Source organism: Globicephala melas, chromosome 1 (genome assembly GCF_963455315.2).
Source record: "Globicephala melas chromosome 1, mGloMel1.2, whole genome shotgun sequence".
NCBI lineage: Eukaryota > Metazoa > Chordata > Mammalia > Artiodactyla > Delphinidae > Globicephala > Globicephala melas.
In genome coordinates, this window is record NC_083314.1 from 58,146,825 (window position 1) to 58,168,949 (window position 22,125).

Genomic DNA, 22,125 nt, shown 5'->3' on the forward strand with positions numbered 1-22,125 from the left:
GTTCTGAAGTTTGTTTCCTAGGGCAGAAGAGTCTCTAAATCTCAGGGGGCTCAGCCTATTCCTTTTCCAGGAGTGAGGGTCAACTCTTTTTGAGGATCAGGGGAGTTTCTAGATGTGGTAGGTATAAGAACAAGGTGGTTAAGTAACAGGCTCCCTAGTTAGAGTAGGTCCTCTACTCATTAGATGCACACATATTATTTCTCCTCTCTCTGCTTCCATTTCCTTATCTGCAAATGAGAGAAATAATTTTAACTTTCTCATAGGGTTATTTTAAGGATTAAATTAAAAAACCCATATATTAAGTATGCAGCTTAGTGCCTGACATAGAGTAAATCCTCAATAAGCAGCCTAGGGTGGTAGAAAGAGCACACATGGGGAGAGGGTTGTAATAATGGGGTAATAACCAATTTACAGGATTGTGAGGTTAAAATGTTTTAAATGCATGGAAAATATTTGGCTAAAATTAGGCACAAGTTACCTCAGTATATTTTATTATCCCCCCCCATTTCTCCTAATCTTCATATATACCAGTTCTGCTTCTTTCCTTGAATGTATTTTACGATTTGCAAATCCCATGATTCTCATGGTACAGTAAGTAAATCTAGTTTCTCAGTATTTTCAGACAGCTTCCTCCTGATGCCATCTTGTTAAAAACGCAAAATTAAAGGTCATAAAATGTCCAGATCAGTCTCTGTCTCTGCCTGGCACATTAAAAACACAGTGAAATCTTGGATGTGAAAAGTAGGGTTATGGCTGGTTATTAGAACTTCCTTTGATACTATGGTGTCCATGAAGATAGGATGCTCATGGGATTCCCTAGCCCAGGGTTGTTAGGGAAGAACATGCATATAGCTATTATCAAAATATGGCTCATTGTTAGGTGGACCTGAAGGTGGTTTAGGCCAGTCATCGTATGTTCTGCTACCCCGTATTGTGTTTCCTCTTACATTGCTACATAACCCTTGGCTTCTTAAGTGTCTGTTGCCATTCTCCCAAAATTGGCTTCTTAAAATTGTGTCTCTGTAATTCAAATAAAAGAAAGTAATTTTATTTGGGAGATAATGGCACATTCTGAAAGGTAAAGAAAAATTTTCAGCTGCCAAATACTTGAAGGAGATCTAAGTATGGCAAATGGTAAATAATAAGTAAAATATAGTATACCCTTTAGATTTATGACAAGAAAATGAGACTACTTATTTTCCCTTTACCTTTAAGATTTGCAGTTTGTAGAGGTCTTTAGACACTAAGATCAGAAGAGTGTCCTCAAATATGTTTAAAATAGTTCGGTATAAATTCTGAAAAACAAGAAATTTGCACAACCAGCCAGCCAGCCTTAGATAAAATTTCACCAACGCCTATAGTTTTGCATCCTGGGGTCCTGAGTTCTCCCCATAAACTGAAGGTAAGAAAGGAGAGAGGTAGCTCTGGAGATGAGACCTCATTCAATACTGTATGCCATGAATTGCTTTAATACCTTGCGGGGCAAGTGAACTGTGTAGCTATGCTGAGAAATAAAAACCACAGATGTTGCTGATCTTACTACAGGATTCTTCCTACCTCCACTTTTCTTAGCTCCTGTTTCCTTCTTTGCAACACTTGCCAGTAAACTTGCTGTTTTTGTCAAACAAATTAACCAAAATCTCTTCACCCATTTGTTCCTATAGATCCTATACAATCCTTTAAATCCCATGGGTTATAGAATTCACAAGGAGTCCAGGGATAGAGATTAGTGCTAGAATATGCTGTTTATCTATTATATCTAAAGAGAATGAAGGAGAAAACAAAGATTACAACTTTTGGACAGACTTTCTGTGGGATTGCTGTGGTGCGTGACGATGTCTCATTATGACTAAAGGAAGCAAGTCTTACCTCCAGGTCCTCTTGGTCATCCTCATTCTTCCCAATTTCTTTAACTTTGTCAAGACTTGGTATAGCAAATGCCATTTTGAAGGACAACTCTACTATCTTCAGCTGAGTTTCATATTGCAATAAGGGATCCACGAAGCTGACAAGAAAAAGGTATAATTATTAAATTGAGGAAAGAACAGATACAACCTAACTTTAGTGGTTTTTTCTTAGTTTAAGAGACAGTGTACTAGAAAATGAGGCCCAACTTTCGGCTTTATATAACATGGGTTTTAAATATTAGTGTAAAAATAACAATGGTGCTTTAACTATAAAGGAATCATATTTTTTGGTAAAAATCATTTATAATCTGTTATTTAGAGTTCATAATATATTTCTGCATAGACATAATAATGTAAAGGGTGGTTACCTACCCAGCCAAGCCCGTAAAGCCATGCTGAGATTTAGGTAGTTGAAATATATTACTGCCACATTTTCTCTAGTCCATGATACTATGTTTCTTACATTTAATGTTTCTGATATTGGGATACATCTTCCAATTTATGGCAAAAGAAACCTTCCCATCAGCAGCTAAAAAGATAAGTTGTGACACAGTTATTGTTCCTTCAATAAGTGTGACCTCTGGATACCAGTGCCTCCTGATTTTTTTGTGTTAAAAATAATTTTTTTAAAAAAGATGGTAATATAGTTGTTAAGGTAGGAAATCTTGTGCTGAACTCAGAATCTTTTTCCTCTACTGGAGAAGAAGACCTAAATATCTGATATCCATTGTTTGAAACGGCATTTCTCGTATTATATTAGATAATTTTCAAATCTTGAGAAGATTGATTTGACTTATTCATGGGCTCCAATGGATTTTCAGACTCTGAACAGCTACCTATCAAAAGCTTCCAGTAGTATTTTCAGTTGTAGGTTTCTAGAGATATATGATTTTGTTTAGAAAAATGCAAAATTAATATTTTGATAAAATAGAAAATAGTGTCTTTTAATGTACTTTGAAATCATATTGCCAGTCCTAAAAATGCTAAAATGGTCCATGTCATGAACAAGGATTAGGAAAGTAGTGTGATACTCTGATGCCATTCATAACTGCTGATGGACAAAAGAATCTTCACATTTTAAGTGTGAAGAACACTGAGAGTCAGATATTGGTGATAGTAAAGAAAGTCCGATATAAATATATAGGTCAACATCGGCAATTATCAGCAAGTATACATTGTTTTTTGGGCTACATGTAATTGGTTTTCAAAAGAACAAGTATTAAATTACTAATGTGTTTTACAAAAAATGACATCTTGGAAATAAGAATGGCAGTGTAAAACCTTTCTTATATTCCAAGATATATAACCAGGTGGTATAGAAAGAAACTTGAGAAGAAAGAATAAGCATCCCTCACAAATTACTGTATGCTTTTGTTAAATTTTTGAGTGAAATGTTTTTTCAGATATTAGAGTGAAGTGAGAAGTAGAGGTAAGCCAAATGTACTAAAATATTTCTTGAAAATGTTTTATTTCTTCCTATTATGAAGCAATAAGTATTATATAAGATCAGTAAGCAAAATTTTTACAAGTATAATTTCAAGAATCACAATTGAATAAAGGAAAGTCGATGCCTCCTAATAAAAGCATGGGAAAATTATATTAAACATGATCAAAAATAAATCAGGAGGGCTATATCAATATGATACAAGTCTAATACAAATGAAAGAGTATTAAGAGAGATATATGCAATTATTATAAAATAATAAAAGACATAGTTATTAATACAAAAGTTCTCAAACCACGTAGAAACAAAATTGAAAAATTATTAAACAGAATTATTTATATAATAATTTTATGAAAAATTATTATATTATTAAAGATATAAGGAGAAATAGACACACAGATATAGGAGATGATTAAGCATTCAATTATTAGTATATGGTAGATAAAAATAAAAATTCTGCAAAAGGAGAGACCTTTAATAGAATTAATAAGGAGGTATAAATTGTATTAATTGAGATAACAAGGATTATCTTTTCAGATAATCATGGAATGCTGACAAATATTTACCATATACTTAGCCATAGAAAGTTTCAAAATATAAAAGGATATATATTTCGTTCTCAAATCACAATGGGAAGTCTATTTTAAAAATTAGAAAATTCAAAGTACTTAAATACTGTCAAGACTTTTTTTATTTAAAATGAGGGAAAATAATAAACTAAACATATAATTTAAGATTTTAAAAGGACTAAAAATACAACCAAAGACATGAAGGACATAAGCAAAATAAATGCATTATGGAAAAAAAAAAGGAAAAGGAGAAATAATAGTATAATGGCAAGTTTAAAAAAAGATTTAAAAGATAAGAAATCATAGGAGACTACTACAAGCAACTATACGCCAATAAAATGGACAACCTAGAAGAAATGGACAAATTCTTAGAAAGGTACAACCTTCCAAGACTGAACCAGGAAGAAATAGAAAATATGAATAGACCAAGCACAAATCTAGGAGCAGATGGCTTCACAGGCAAATTCTATCAAATATTTAGAGAAGAGTTAACACCTATCCTTCTGAAACTCCTCCAAAAAATTACAGAGGAATGAACACTCCCAAGCTCATTCTATGACACCATCATCACCCTGACACCAACACCAGATAAAGATATCACAAAAAAGAAAATGACAGGCCAATATCACTGATGAACATAGATAGATGCAAAAATCCTCAACAAAATACTAGCATACCGAATCCAACAACACATTAAAAGGATCACACACCATGATCAAGTAAGTGGGATTTATCCCAGGGATGCAAGGATTCTTCAATATCTGCAAATCAATCAGTGTGAGACATGACATCAATAAATTGAAGAATAAAAATGATATAATATCTCAATAGATGCAGAAAATGTTTTTGACAAAATTCAACACCCACTTATGATAAAAACTCTCCAGTAAGTGAGCATAGAGGGAACCTACCTCAACATAATAAAGGCCATACATGACAAACACACAGCAAACATCATTCTCAATGGTGAGATTCTCAAAGCATTTCTTCTAAGATCAGGAACAAGACAAGGATGTCCACTGTCACCACTATTATTCAACATAGTTTTGGAAGTCCTAGCCGTGGCAATCAGAGAAGAAAAAGAAATAAAAGGAATCCAAATTGGAAAAGAAGAAGTAAAACTGTCACTGTTTGCAGATGACATGATACTATACATAGAGAATCCTAAAGATGTTACCAGAAAACTACTAGAGCTCATCAAGGAATCTGGTAATGTTGCAGGATACAAAATTAATGCACAGAAATCCCTTGCATTCCTATGCACTAACAATGAAAGATCAGAAAGAGAAATCAAAGAAATAATCCCATTTACTATCACATCAAAAAGAATAAAATACCAAGGAATAAATCTACCTAAGGAGGTAAAAGACCTGTACTCAGAAAACTATAAGATACTAATGAAAGAAATCAAAGATGACACAAACAGATGGAGAGATATAACATGTTCTCAGATTGGAAGAATCAATATTGTGAAAATTACTACACTACCCAAAGCAATCTACAGATTCAATGCAATCCTTATCAAATTACCAATGGCATTTTTCACAGAATTAGAACAAAAAATTTTACAATTTGTATGGAAACATAAAGACCACAAAAGCCAAAGCAATCCTGAGAAAGAAGAACGGAGCTGGAGGAATCAGGCTCCCTGACTTCAGACTATACTACAAAGCTACAGTCATCAAAGCAGTATGATACTGGCACAAAACAGAAATATAGATCAATGGAACAGGATAGAAAGTCCAGAGAGAAAACCATGCACCCATGGTCACCTAATCTGTGACAAAGGGGGCAAGAATATACAATGGAGAAAAGACAGTCTCTTCAATAAGTCGTCCTGGGAAAACTGGACAGCTCCATGTAAAAGAATGAAATTAGAACACTCCCTAACACCACACACGAAAATAAACTCAAAATGGATTAAAGGCCTAAATGGATACTATAAGCCTAAAAGGCTGGATACTATAAAACTCTTAGAGGAAAACATAGAAAACTCTTTGACATAAATCATAGCAAGATCTTTTTCAATATACCTCCTAGAGTAATGAAAATAAAAACAAAAATAAGCAAATGGGACCTAATTAAACTTAGCTTTTCCACAGCAAAGGAAACCATAAACAAAATGAAAAGACAACCCTCATAAAGGGAGAAAATATTTGCAAAAGAAGCAAATGACATGGGATTAATCTCCAAAATATACAAACATCTCATGCAGCTCAATATCAGAAAAACAAACAACCCAATCAAAAAAATAGGCAGAAGATCTAAATAGACATCTCTCCAGAGAAGACATACAGATAGCTAAAAAGCACATGAAAAGCTGCTCAACATCACTAATTATTAGAGAAATGCAAATCAAAACTCCAATGAAGTATCACCTCACACCAATCAGAATAGCCATCATCAAAAAATCTAGAAACAATATGTGCTGGAGAGGGTGTGGGGAAAAGGGAACCCTCCTACACTGTTGGTAGGAATGTAAATTGATACAGCAACTATGGAGAACAGTGTGGACGTGCCTTAAAAAACTAAAAGTAGAGCTACCATATGATCCATCAATCCCACTCCTGGGCATATATCTGGAGAAAAAACATGGTTCAAAAGGATATATGGACCCCAATGTTCATTGCAGCACTATTTAAAATAGCCAGGACACGGAAGCATCCTGAATGTCCATTGACAGATGAATGGATAAGGAAGGTGTGGTATGTATATACAATGGAATATTACTCAGCCATAAAAAAGAATGAAATAATGCCATTTGCAGTGACATCAATGGACCTAGAGATTGTCATACTGAGTGAAGTAAGTCAGACAAAGAGAGACAAATATTATGTGATATTGTTTACATGTGGAATCTAAAAAAAGTGTACAAATGAATTTATCTACAAAACAGAAATAGAGTTACAGATGTAGAGAACAAACTTATGGTTACCGGGGGGTAGGGGGGAAGGGATAAATTGGAAGATTGGGATTGACAGATACACACTACTATATATAAAATAGATAACTAATAAGGACCTACTGTATAGCACAGGGAAATCTACTCAGTAATCTCTAGTGGCCTATATGGGAAAAGAATCTAAAAAAGAGTAGATATATGTGTAACTGATTCACTTTACTATACACCTGAAACTAACACAACATTGTAAATCGACTATACTCCAATAACAGCAACAAAAAAAGACAAGCAAAAGAGTAAGCAGAAACTAAATAATAATTAATAAAGACTAAATTAGTCAAAAAATAAGTAAGCTATTATATGAGTTTAATAGTAACAAAATTTATTTATATTATTAAATTATACAAGTATATATGAAGGTATAACACACGTAAATCTTTATGTACCAAATTATACTTGGTCGAAATATGAAAACCAAAATCTATAACAAATTTTAAAGAATAAAGGAAAAACTATTAGGGGGGGGCATTTTTAGGGCATTTAAGTAGACCAAAAAATTAAATTAAAATATGGAGAAGGGGATTCTAATCCAGGGTCTGCCTTTCCATGAACCCTGTAAAATAATATAATACAGTATGCCAAATTTTGTTTATATGGATCTATGTATACATGTATGAGTATCTTCTAGGTGACTAGGCTTTGACAAAACACTTATTAATAAGTGCAGTTCTTCTGGAAAACAAGTTGACACAATCAAAAGCTCTTAGAAGGTTCGTCTCATCTGCATTACTTTGGGTTCAGGGGAAGCAGATGCCAAAACAGGATTAGAAGTACAAGAGATTTCCAAGAGAAGGAAGGAAGGAGGAATAGGGTAGGAAGAGTCTTGGACTACAGCAAGTTCCAAGGAGGGTTCAGCTTGGCTGATGGCGATCCCTCAAGCTGAAGTCACCCATTGGAGTTATTTGTCCTACCATTCTGGGTCATTGGTGAGATCAGCCTACAGGAAGTGACACCTCACAGACCGTGCCGGTGAATCTATACAGGCAGGACTGGAGTTGTTGACCAATGAGGATTCCCCCACAGCAGGGCATTTTCATGGTTGCCTATCACCTAAATCAGGAACCTCACTTTCAGAATGGTATTTCAAGGAAGTAGTTCAGAGCAGATACAATCTTTTACGTACTAGGATGATTATCATAATGTTGGTAAAATATAATATAATTTAGAAAATGTCAAAATTTTGGAATATTCCATTGCCATTAAAATGAAAATATGATTTTACGGAGAAATTAAAAATTAAGACAAAGCAAAAATGAAAAGTAGGATAGAAAATTGAATGTGCAACCTGCTTATGATTCTGCAGTAGTTAAATAATCTGCCTATTCCTGCAATACAGAAAGATTTAAAAGAACATGAGAAAGAAAGAGCTAATAGTTGCTGAATTAGGGTGGTGGAATTTGGAGTAACTTTTTATTTCTCATATTTTTGATATGTATTTATTACATTTTTAAAAAGGTATTCAATCAGTGATATGAAAGCATTAAAGCTTATTATACCTGGAGTTCATGGCCAGGATCATGGCTTGATTACTTAACAGGCCTGAGTATGCATCCCATAGGCTGGCAGCTGTTTGCACCTGTAAGTACCAGGAGAGAGAAAAGAATCAATGATGACAGACCTGTGGGGCTCATAACATCATGTGTAATTCTGTCTTTTACAGAAACCAAAGGGACCAAATTGGACTTGAAATATAAGCCCAAGGGTTTATAGAAGTGATGAGACCAGACAAACTGTAATTTAAACCTATGCATGATATTAAATGCTGGCCTTTTACGGCCAACCACTGTGCTTATATAATTAGCATTTCCAGACAAAAATTTATTAGGAATGCTCTTTACCGGGTGCCCTCCTATACAACACTCTAACCATTAAGTGCAGTCTGCTCAGTGTGGAATCTATCTATAAACATATCAGCAAGGTGATTTAAATCAGGCCTTACTGAAAAATGTCCAAACTCACACTACTATAGAGTGGGAACCATGTACAGGTCAGTGTATAGCTGTCTAATATAACTATTTAAATTTATAAATGATTATAAATGGGATTCCATTAAGAATCTCCATTTCTTTTTTTTTGCGGTACGCGGGCCTCTCACTGTTGTGGCCTCTCCCATTGCGGAGCACAGGCTCCAGACACGCAGGCTCAGCGGCCATGGCCCACGGGTCCAGCCGCTCCGCGGCATGTGGGATCTTCCCGGACCCGGGCACGAACCCGTGTCCCCTGCATCGGCAGGCGGACTCTCAACCACTGCACCACCAGGGAAGCCCAAGAATCTCCACTTCTTTATTCAAGAAGTTGGAGAACTGGAGAAGACCTAATGGAATAGCACCTCTTTTCTTCTGCACATCCCACTCTTGTTCATGCAAGCCTCTGTTGCAATGTCACTTTCTTGTATCAGACCCATTAGTGCTGTTTATAGAAATTCTCAGTCTCTATTTCTGAAATAGCTCAAAGTTCTCTTTTAGGTACTGCTGTATAATAATGGTATTTCAAAGGGAATTTATTCCTCTAGTGCATGGCAAATGACTGCCCCTGAATACTTCGCACATTAAAAAAAAGCCCTTCTCTGTTTGCTAAGTGCTGCTTTGCTGACTCCAGCATTGAGTGCCCTGTGGGATCTGTGTTTTGCCTCTGTGGAGTGTAAGAGCAATCTTGATGGATAGAGCTATATGCCTGTCTATTAAGATCGTGTTGTGGACTGCGTGTTTGAATTTTGAGAAATTTCGATGTTGAAACCCTAACCCCCAGTGTGATGATATTAGGAAGTGGGGCCTTTGGGAGGTGATTAGGTTTAGAGGAGGTCATGAGAGATAACCCCTATGATGGGATTAGAGCCTTTATAAGAAGAGACATAAGAGAGCTTGCTTGCGATTTCTGTCTCCACCATGTGAGGATGCAAGGAAAGGATGGCTGTCTGAAACCCAGGAAGAAGAATCTCACCAGATACTGAATCTACCATTCTTTGATCTTGGACTTCCCAGCATCCAGAACTGTGAGAAATAAATTTCTGTTGTTTAAGCCACCCATTCTCTGGTACCATGGTAAACCAGCCCAAACAGATGAGAAAGTCAGAGAAACTTCCTGATTGGGGATCTGAATTAAAAAATGGCATCTCCCCACTAGGGATAAAGCATCCTGCCATGACCTTCCTGGGAGTCACCACACTGATCATTGTCTAACACCTCTTCTCTGGGCTGTGCTCAGACTGAGTGCTTCAGAGGACTTATTCTCCTTTCTCTAAAATATTTATATTCATATCTAGCATTGATTCCTAACAATGCCAAACATGATTTTACTTAATCTTGAGAGAATAATTCTTTGCTATGTTATTTATTAACATACTGCACATTATTATTACTTAGAGAGCATGGAATCTTCTATATGGCAGACAACTCTCACTGTAACATGGAAGAATAATGGTGATTGGTCTATTTTGGAAAGACATTTTTGTCCTTGTCACCACTTCCATTTAATTTGGCCAGAAATCTACTAGTTGTGTTTCTCTGGGCAGTGACTAACTGAACATTTTGTTTGATATAAGCAATGATCCTTTGGCAGTATTGTTTCAATGGGAACTTTTCTTATACAATATGTTCTAACTGGGCTTGAGTCCTTAGAAATTAATTTGTAACACTTTAAATTTAAAGCACTGATTCTTAACATTGGCAGTACATTAAGGGGTTAAAAAATATTGATTTTGATTCCTGGGCCACACCTCCAGAGATATGGATTTAATAGGTCTGTATTCAAGACCAGGCATCAACATTAAAAAAAAAAAGCCTTCCAGAAAATTTTGATGTACAGCCAGAATTGAGAAGCCATTTTTAAGCCTGTAGCTTGCTTGTACAGTAATAATCGTCATTACGTTGATCTCTAATAACATGGACCTCTGCTTCCCCTCTGTTAGCTAGGATCTCTCTTTTTCAAATTTGTTACCACAAATCTATCACCAGTTTATTGTTCTGCCCATATTACTTTAGCGTCACATCTTTTGTTGATTCACTGATTTACAGCAATATCCCTTCCTTGTTATAAGCATGCTTTCACCTGTGCCATATATACTGCTAATGTTTATCTAATTCCAAAAGCCAGTGCACACATTGATAAGCAGTAAGGATTGTCTAACATGTACAGACTGATTCTCCAGTGGTGTCGGTATAGGGAGTTATAGGATTTAGCCAGGAATTTCACCTGCTTTTCCCAATTAGGCTTTTTGTTATTGTTTCAAATATATAACATGCTCACCAGTGTTCCCAGAAATTCTTCAGTGCCTCCTCTGGGGAGATGTGATTATCATTCTGGCTTTAACTTCTATTATATGGATAAGTTCTCTTTTATATCATTTTCAATGACTCCTTAATCACTCTGGGTCTTCACTGGAAACCCACAGTAACTGATAAAACGGTCACAATCCTGGGACTTCCCTGGTGGCGCAGTGGTTAAATATCTGCCTACCAATGCAGGGGACACGGGTTTGAGCCGTCATCCAGGAAGATCCCACATGCCTCAGAGCAACTAAGCCATGCGTTACAACTACTGAGCCTGTGCTCTAGAGCCCACGAGCCACAGCTACTGAGCCTGCGTGCCACAACAACTGAAGCCCGTGCGCCTAGAGCCTGTGCTCCACAACGAGAAGCCACTGCAATGAGAAGCCCGCACACCGCAACGAAGAGTAGCCCCCACTCACCACAACTAGAGAAAACCCGTGCACAGCCATGAAGACCCAATGCAGCCAAAAATAAATAAATTAATTAATTTAAAAAAATGCTCACAATCCTGGAAATCTGTACTTTGTAATATATTTCATAACACTGGATTCTAGGGCCAGTCTGGTGGGCCTTAAGCTTCCATATTTATTATTTTGGCTTTGTTCTCTAAACTATCCATGTGCTTTTTATATATATCTTATATCATTGACATTTTTTGTTCAATATCGCTTGTCATTCTTGGCCAGAAGAATTGGAGTTGTGCCAACTTGACTCGTTTCTTAAATCTCAGATGTTTCAAATCACATATGGATAATGTGTGTTTTCTTATGCCACCTTAGCCAGGGAGAAAATGGTATTATCATAATAATCATTATTCTGAGGGAATTTGAATTCCCTCTGGTAATTCCCAAACTATCCTGGGAATGTTCAAAGGGAGCCATGGACTTGATCTTCTAGAATACTATGTGAGTCTGAACTTTTCCCTTAATCTTAGCTCACTAGAATGTCTCCTTTCTCTGATAATAGCAAAATGTCAAAAGTTCAGAGAGATGGGGCATCTGAATTGAGGGCATGAATATCCAATGCCCTTACCTCTTAGGCTTTCTGTCTTGTGCTGGTGCCTTACTGAAGGTAGTGATTGCTGTTGCTGATGCTCTTGTGTCCCTACCAACACTGCCAAGGCCAGATACCGAGATAGGTGAAGGCTACACCCAGAATAAATTCACTGCCTACTCCCAAATCCAGTTAAATTATTTTCTACTACTGCAAAAAGAACCAGAACCAGTGTAACTACACTGTGCACTCTCAGTTTTGTAGTTCTTAACAGATTTTACTTGTTCTTATATTCATTCCTTGCTTGACTTAAACTCTGGGGAAGATTGATGGGACAAATCCCTGAAAGAAAGTTACTGTGCTGTTATATTATGTAGAATTGCCCTACTCCTTTTTTTTTTTTTTCTAATGAATCATTCTCTTTAAACTAGTTTTGTGCCTCCACTGTCTTTTCTTAGAAAGTTCTTTTCCAAGGAGATGTGGGGCCCTCATCTCTGCACACTACTGGAAGGCCTACTTCACCAAATCTCCAGACATTTTAGGGTCTTAGCATCAACATATCTTGGCTCATGAGGGTACCCCAAATACACACTTCCCTCATCAAAAATCCTTTGCCATCCTTACAAATCTCCCCTCAACCAAGAATCTTGTTATGGAAAGATGATGAACTAAATATAATATCTCTGCAAGATTGAATCCCCAGGATACAAACATTTTCAGTTGATCATCAGATAGTTGTTTAGTGTCTACTGTGTACTAGGTGCTGTGTTAAGCAGTGGGGTTAGAACAGGGGCAAGACAGATAAGTTCTGCCAGTAATCTCATGGGAAAGCAAATTTGAAACACAGGAAATCGGTAAGTATTCAACAAAAGAGGATTTATAGGGATGATTAAGGGAAGCTAAACTAGCAGAGGGTATCAAGGAAAATTTGTTTTCTGAAGAAGTTTTAAGCTCAAACTTAGAGATTATGGGGGTCAGGAGAGCAGAGGAAGAGTTTTTCAGAGAAACACTATGGGTTAAGGACTTGACTTGAGAAAGGGTTTGTTGCATTACAGACACCGTTCTCAACCCTCACTGAGCCTTAAAATCATTTGGATCCCTTCCAGAAATACAAATGCCTAGACGTCACCCCACACAAGTGAATCAAAATATCTGAAGGTGTGGCCCTAGCAACAGTATTTTTTAAAAAAATCTCCACACATGATCCTAATATGAAGCCAGGATTGAGAACCATTATATCAGAGGACATGAAAGGAAACCACATGGATGGTGCAAAGAGAGTAAGGACAGTGGAAAATCATGGGGCCAGAAAGGTTGAATCACAGCTGGTCCTTTTGTGAGCTCTTTTGTGAGTAATAAAGATTACTACTCATCTCTGAGGACCATGGGAGGCATTTAATAGAAGGAGGGACAAGATCACAGGGCTGCTTTGTAGAGATTTGATTGAATATGATAAAATTGTTGCCAAGAGAATGTTACCGAGGCGAGAGATTGTAACAGAGTAGGATTAGAATACTGGCAGTGGAAAAAGAGAGATAAGTAGTGACTGGTAGCAATATCAAATGCTGCTTAAAGGTCACACAAGAAAAAGAAAATTATTATTTGGATTTGAGACATGAAAGCCACTAGGGACCTAGATGGGAGTAGCTCAGTAGAGGGTTTCTGTAGATGCTCAGTCTGGCAGGTCATCATGCTGACTAATCAGCTCAGGTCTCACATTTGGATGTGAGGTCCTCAGTTATCTGCAGACACAAATGAACAAAGAGAAAGACTCTACTAGCCAAAACTTGCTTCCTTTTTACATGACCAAAGTCAACAAGTGAGACTGTCAAAAAAAAGTGAGATTGTATAATTGAGGCAAAACCATTTGTTTCCATTTCAGAACCATGTGTGCTGGGTACAATACTTGTCATTTTACTGATTCTGGTGTGACATATTAATACTCATTGAAACTTGATATTCTATGCCTAGAGACCTATACCTTTCTCCTTATCAGTTTTCTCTGCTGGATTTCTGCCCCTTGTGCTTTCTTTGATTTCTCTACCCCAAACAGAGAAGTGAGCACTTCTGTTGAGCTGCATTATTATTGATGGCCACTAGAGTATACTCTCTTGAGATAACTCAAAATTTATAGCATGACAGTAAAAGCAGAGAACCTCTACAAACACAGAGACCCAAATATCTCTCACTTCCTTAATGGGGAAGTTTTCCACTTTTTTTTCATTGGGAACAGCAAAGAGAGGAACTTTTTTAAAGCTTAGGTATACATGGACATCATAACCAGGTAGTATGTCCAATATCACTGCCTAGTAATATCAACCTAGTAGTGTGTTGTTGTTTTTTTATTTTATTTTTAAATTGAAGTAAAGTTGATTTACAGTGTTGTGTCAATCTCTGCTGTACAAAAAAGTGACTCAGTTGTACACATATAGACATTCTTTTTTTTAATATTCTTTTCCATTTATGGTTTATCACAGGGTATTGAATATAGTTCCCTGTGCTGTATAGTAGTATCTTGTTGTTTATCCATCCTATATACAATAGTTTACATCTGCTAATCCCAGGCTCCCAGTGCTTCCTTTCTCCACCCTCCCTCCCCTATGGCAACCTTGTGGAATCTAGAGTGTTGTTTTAAGTCCAAGTCTCAATGTGACTTCATTCAAAAACTTGTTGGTGACTGCCTACTTTGGAACCTTATATTCATAAATATCCATTTCAATATCTGATAGAATTCTGCTGATAAAACTTACTGGTTTCTTTCCCTCTCATCTTTTTAATATAATTATATAAACCCTCAGAACTAGTAATACATGGTATTATTAGTATGTAAATATAATTTCAAAAACCCTGAGCAGAATAAGTGATGAAAATCCTCATGTTCACATCAACTTCAGTGGTCCAAGAGGATGAGGATTCCTAGTTACTCTCTTCCTTTTCCAAGCCTACTTAAAACTCATTTCTCTAATATATCCCTAGTTTAGACCTGGATTAGACCTCTGAGTTAGGTCATAATGGATTACTGTAATAACATAAACATTCTTCACAACTCTTCTATGATATCCATTGAAGCCCCAAATTTTTATTCCTAATAATAAGGTTTAGCCAGCTGGTGATACAGACATTGTTTCCTAATCCCCACATTTTAGAAAGGCCTATAGAACAGGCCCTTATTTTGGAACAATTTCAAGTCAGCTTTACCCAGTCCATCTAGGACTTTAATTTGCCATCTGTTATGCCTTTTATTATCCACTTTGACAATATTAATGTTATCTAGGGACACTAATAATTCTGGATAGGTCATATTAACAAACTGCTTCTCTATTCAGTATCGAAAGGTTCCCCTTTAAATGAATAGATCTCTAATGGGCAGAAAAAGTCTTTATTTTTATCCTCATTAGTCAATGTTATCTGGTTGTTGGAAGTGATAACACTGACTTAGTAAGTCTAACCCACGGAGAACCACAAACATTTCAGTAGGTAGTCTAGTGACCCTTGAAGGCAAAATAGAGAGTATTAGCTCAGTGATTATGTTAATATGCACACATTAAAAAAACTTCCACATTTCTTTTTACTATTACTATTGGGTAGACATTTAACAAAGCAGTTAGAATGAACCACAAAAGTACATTTTAATTATATGAATACCTAAGGGATTAATCTCTCCTCAAACCATCCTTCTAGAGCATTATTTAAACTGTCTTGTCAGTGAACATTCTGATGTGCCAGATCACTAATACACACACAACAATCCATCCACAAGGAGAAACTCTTTGGTTCTGTCCTGAGTTGATTCTTCAGTATGTTTTCATGTGTCTCAGATCAAAGCCATGAGATCTTGGGATTTCTTAAAATGTCACAATACAATGTCTAACTAATAGTAATCTCAGAAGGAAAGAATGAAGAAAACACAAGGAAGAAAATTTTCCAATAAATAACGCAAGATCTTCTCAAAGATAAATGGCTGGAATCTTTAGACTGAAACATGAGTAAGTGCTTAACATATTTGAATAAAAAATACACCTAAAACTATTTTTATGAAATTTCAGTCTAGCCAAGATGAAGAAAAATCTTAAAGCCTTCCAGAAAGAGAAAACAGGTGACAAAAGCTAGAGAATCAGATCATGATCAGATTCTTCATTGGTTATACTGGATACCAGAAAAAATGTAAGTTATGCCTCAGATTTTATTTTTTAGAGAAAATGATCTGCAACCTAGGGAAATGGCTGGAATCATAATTTATGATAGCTGTTCTTATGGTGGTATTTTAAAAAACTCATCTATATTGCATCATTTTAAAAAATGGAAACATAGCACTTTTGTAAAACTAAAAAAGCATTTAAAATTGATCATATATCCACTTCAGAAACAAAAAATCTCTAAGTTCCCAGAGACAGAAATTGTGCAGGTCACATTCTGCGCAATAATGGTATGAGATTATATGTTAAAAATAAAAGAATGGAATAATGGATATCTATATGCAAAAAGATGAATTCATATTTCTACCTCACACCTACACAAAAATCACTCAAAATAGATAATAGATCTAAATCTAAAAGCTAAAACTATAAATCCTTTAGAAGAAAACATAGGAAAAAATCTTTGTCACTTTTGGTTTAGGCAAAATTTCCTTAGATGTAGTCCCCAAAGCACAGTCAAAAGAAAAAAAAGATAAATTGGACTTGATCAATACTAAAACTTTTTGCTCTTCAAAAGACACAATTAAGGAAAGGAAAAAAAAATCAATGTACTGGGAGAAAATATTTGCAAATCATATATTCTACACTCAATAACTGTAAATCTATAAAATACACCTAGATAAATGATTAAGAAATATTTAAGGTATACATGAAGAAAAAACTTTACTGAAGATTCAAGTAAGTGAGAGAAAAAAACATGTTCCTGATGACAAGACAATAATTTAAATAAATTGTCCATGAACTAATCTATAAATTTATACAATTCTAATCAAATGCGAAAAGAAATTCTGGGAGAAATTTCACAAGCACAGTCCGAAATTCTTCTGAAAGTGTAAATGAGTAAAATTAGCCAATACATTTTTTTCTTTTCATTTTGAATTTTATTTTATTTTTACACAGCAGGTTCTTATTAGTTATCTATTTTATACATATTAGTGTATATATGTCAATCCCAATCTCCCAATTCATATGTTTGTTCTCTACATCTGTGTCTGTCTTTCTGCCTTGCAAACCAGTTCATCTGTACCATTTTTCTAGATTCCTAGATTTCTAGATTAACGCATTAACATATGCGTTAATATACAATATTTGTTTTTCTTTTTCTGACTTCACACTGTATGACAGTCTCTAGGTCCATCCACGTCTCTACAAATGACCCAATTTCGTTCCTTTTTATGGCTAATATTCCATTGTATATATGCACCACATCTTCTTTATCCAGTCATCTGTTGATGGGCATTTAGGTTGCTTCCATGACCTTAGCCAAGACATTTTTGAAAAAGAGGAATAACTGTATAGATTCACCAAATTAGATGCAGAAAGAGTTTGTGTTATATAGCCGAGCTATCTATAATAGTTTAAAAGTGTGACAGTTTCTTTATTGCTGTGATTTGGTAAGATAACTTTGACTATTCTGGCTGAAACCAAAAGATTCTGCTGAAGCTGCTGCTGCCACCTGTCAAAGGCATTGATAATATTGCTAGTGCTTGCTGATGGAGTCCCATGACTGCTGATACCCATTATCAAGTTAACTGGCTTATTTCACTTAGCATAATACCCTCCAGGTCTATCAATGTTGTTGCAAATGGCAAGATTTCATTCTTTTTTAGGACTAATATTCCATTGTATATATGTACCACATATTCTTTATCCATTTATTTGTGAGTGGACAATTAGGTTGCTCACATATCTTGACTACTGTAAATAATGCTGCAATAAACATGAGGGACATATATATTTTCAAATTAGTGTTTTTGTTTTCTTCAAATAAATACAAAGGATTTGAGTTGCTGGGTCGTACTAATATAATATTGTAATTCAACTATATTTCAATTTAAAAAGATAGAGAAAACTAGGATTGCACAAAAGATGCTCTCACTTCATAGCAAAAGCCACAGGTGACCTCATTCCCTCTCACCATTTTAGCCACTCATTGTTTCTCTCTTTTTTACAGCAGCCCCATCTTTCTGGGACTCAGAAGCTGGGGCTGTGCTATTGCGAGATTCTTCCCCCTCTTCTACCAGCCTATTGTCCTTGAATCACACTATGCACCTTGATAATATCTTCACACAAGATATGTTCTTCCCTTGCAGGCTCTTCCTTCCTGGTAGTTCTGTCTCATCTGGAGTGGTCCAGACATGCCCGAATTCTAGAGAATTCAATTTAGGCTCAAATTGTGACCTCTACACGAAACAAGTTTGCTTTTTGTCCCATGAACCATTTGACCATCTCCTTTCTGTTGACAACTATATGCAGCCTAAGTCTATGTCATTCTCTTGAATATAATTTGGTTTTTGGACTTGATCTTGTCCATAGCTAAGTGAAATATAAACCCTGATTCTGAAAAACAAATTAAGAACTGAAATTGTAGTGCAGTTTTAACCTTCTTAGGACCATATTCTTACTTTACAGGCTTAGCAGCTGTCTTACTGATTCCTGCTATGCCTCCAGAGATAAATTGGTGTCTAATAAACTTTTTTCTGTAATATAAATGGCATAAATTAGCTCTTTATGTTTTCTAGATTTTCTGTTCACTTCATATTGTCAGTAAAACTCTTCATCACTCTATTGGCAATGACTATGTTTAGACTACTCTATTTCTCTAACAGTGTATATATTTCACTAGGTCAAAACAAAGTATATTTATTGCTCACTGATGGCAAATCTCCACTTTGCAATCCCTACTAGGAACGAAACAAAATAAAACAAAAAAGAATTTCAAATTCACACAGTAAGATACTTTGCTCTCTATTAACTTACTTTATTAATTAAAATCCCTCTTCCCCAGAGAAATAAAAAGTGATTGGGGGTGGCTTAGAGGCAAAGACAAAAATCCAATGATATAAAATTAAAATAAAGATAAAATTGATGATTTGAGGATGAGGGACATTCACAGACATACATAGTAAACAGCACCTTTACAAGAGCAAGAGATGGATTTCAAATTTAGATACAAATGAATAGATTGATCCAGTGATGAAACTTAGATTATCTATAGAAACATCTTTTTGAATAAACTTTTAAAGCATTATACCCATTTTGTTTAAACATTTTAAAAAATAATGCACAGCTCTGGAACGAAAAACCACATTCACAGAAAGATAGACAAGATGAAAAGTCAGAGGTCTATGTACCAGATGAAGGAACAAGATAAAACACCAGAAAAACAACTAAATGAAGTGGAGATAGGCAAACTTCCAGAAAAACAATTCAGAATAATGATAGTGAAGATGATCCAGGACCTCAGAAGAAGAATGGAGGCAAAGATCGAGAAGATGCAAGAAATATTTAACAAAGACCTAGAAGAATTAAAGAACAAACAAACAGAGATGAACAATATATTAACTGAAATGAAAACTACACTGGAAGGAATAAGTAGCAGAATAACTGAGACAGAAGAACGGATAACTCAACTGGAAGACAGAATGGTGGAATTCACTGCTGTGGAACAGAATAAAGAAAAAAGAATGAAAAGAAATGAAGACAGGGGCTTCCCTGATGGAGCAGTGGTTGGGAGCCTGCCTGCTGATGCAGGGGACACGGGTTTGTGCCCCGGTCTGGGAGGATCTCACGTGCTGTGGAGCGGCTGGGCCTGTGAGCCATGGCCACTGAGCCTGGGCGTCCAGAGCCTGTGCTCTGCAATGGGAGAGGCTGTGACAGTGAGAGGCCCGCGTACCGCAAAAAAAAAAAAAAAAAAAAAAAAAAAAATGAAGACAGCCCAAGAGACCTCTGGAACAACATTAAACACAACAACATTCACATTATAGGGTTCCCAGAAGCAGAAGAGAGAAAGAACCTGAGAAAATATTTGAGAGATTATAGTCGAAAAATTCCCTAACATGGGAAAGGAAATAGCCACCAAAGTCCAGGAAGTTCAGCGAGTCCCATACGGGATAAATCCAAGGATAAACATGCTAAGACACATAATAATCAAATTGGCAAATATTAAAGACAAAGAAAAATTATTGAAATCAACAAGGGAAAAACAACAAATAACATACAAGGGAACTCCCATAAGGTTAACAGCTGATTTCTCAGCAGAAACTCTACAAGCCAGAAGGGAGTGGCATGATATACTTAAAGTGATGAAAGGGAAGAAACTACAACCAAGATTACCCTATCCAGCAAGGATCTCATTCAGATTCGATGGGGAAATCAAAAGCTTTACGGTCAAACAAAAGCTAAGAGAATTCAGCACCACCAAACCAGCTCTACAACAAATGCTAAAGGAACTTCTCTAAGTGGGAAACACAAGGGAAGAAAAGGACCTACAAAATCAAACCCAAAACAATTAAGAAAATGGTCAAAGGAACATACATATCGATAATTACCTGAAACGTGAATGTATTAAAAGCTCCAACCAAAAGACACAGGCTTGCTGAATGGATACAAAAACAAGACCCATATATATGCTGTCTTCAAGAGACCCACTTCAGACCTAGGGACACATACAGACTGAAAGTAAGGGGATGGAAAAAGATATTTCATGCAAATGGAAATCAAAAGAAAGCTGGAGTAGCAATATTCATATCAGACAAAATAGACTTTAAGGAATGTTATAAGAGACAAGGAAGGACACTACATAATGATCAAGGGATCAATCCAAGAAGAAGATATAACAATTATAAATATATATGCACCCAACATAGGAGCACCTCAATACATAAGGCAACTGCTAACAGCTGTAAAAGAGGAAATCGACAGTAATACAATAATAGTGAGGGACGTTAACACCTCACTTACACCAATGGAGAGATCATCCAAAATGAAAATAAATAAGGAAACAGAAGCTTTAAATGACACAATAGACCAGATAGATTTAATTGATATTTATAGGACATTCCATCTAAAAACAGCAGATTACACTTTCTTCTCAAGTGCGCACGGAGTATTCTCCAGGGTAGATCACATCTTGGGTCACAAATCAAGCCTCAGTAAATTTAAGAAAATTGAAATTATATCAAGCATCTTTTCTGACCACAACGCTATGAGATTAGAAATGAATTACAGGGGGAAAGATGTAAAACATACAAACACATGGAGGCTAAACACTACATTACTAAATAACCAAGAGATCACTGAAGAAATCAAGAGAAAATCAAAAAATACCTAGAGACAAATGACAATTGAAAAACGACAATCAAAAACCTATGGGATGCAGCAAAAGCAGTTCTAAGAGGGAAGTTTATAGCTATACAAGCCTACCTCAAGAAACAAGAAAAATCTCAAATAAATAATCTAACCTGACACCTAAAGGAATTAGAGAAAGAAGAACAAACAAAACCCAAAGTTGGCAGAAAGAAAGAAATCATAAAGATCAGAGCAGAAATAAATGAAATAGAAACAAAGAAAACATTAGCAAAGATCAATAAAACTAAAAGCTGGTTCTTTGAGAAGATAAACTAAATTGATAAACCATTAGGCAGACTCATCAAGAAAAAGAGGGAGAGGACTCAAATCAAAATTACAAATGAAAAAGAAGAAGTTACAAAAGACACTGCAGAAATACAAAGCATCCTAAGAGACTACTACAGGCAACTCTATACCAATAAAATGGACAACATGGAAGAAATGGACAAATACTTAGAGAGGTATAAGCTTCCAAGACTGAACCTGGAAGAAATAGAAAATATGAACAGATCAATCACAAATAATGAAATTAAAACTGTGATTAAAAATCTTCCAACAGGGACTTCCCTGGTGGTGCAGTTGTTGGGAATCTGCCTGCCAGTGTAGGGGATGCCATTTCGAGTCCTGGTCCTGGAAGGCCCCACATGCCACAGAGC

The 22,125-nt window shown here is 35.9% G+C and overlaps 1 protein-coding gene across 1 annotated transcript in view; it reads right to left on the reverse strand.

Moving 5' to 3' along the window:
- MROH9 (maestro heat like repeat family member 9) overlaps positions 1–22,125 on the reverse strand; it is a 97,691-nt gene that overhangs the window by 66,430 nt on the left and 9,136 nt on the right. The window contains exons 3-5 of the mRNA XM_030875618.1: positions 8,379–8,458; positions 1,870–2,005; positions 1,209–1,295 (exon numbers count right to left, since the gene is read on the reverse strand). Of these exons, the coding sequence (XP_030731478.1) occupies positions 1,209–1,295; positions 1,870–2,005; positions 8,379–8,458 (303 nt within the window). The remainder of the gene's footprint in view (positions 1–1,208; positions 1,296–1,869; positions 2,006–8,378; positions 8,459–22,125) is intronic.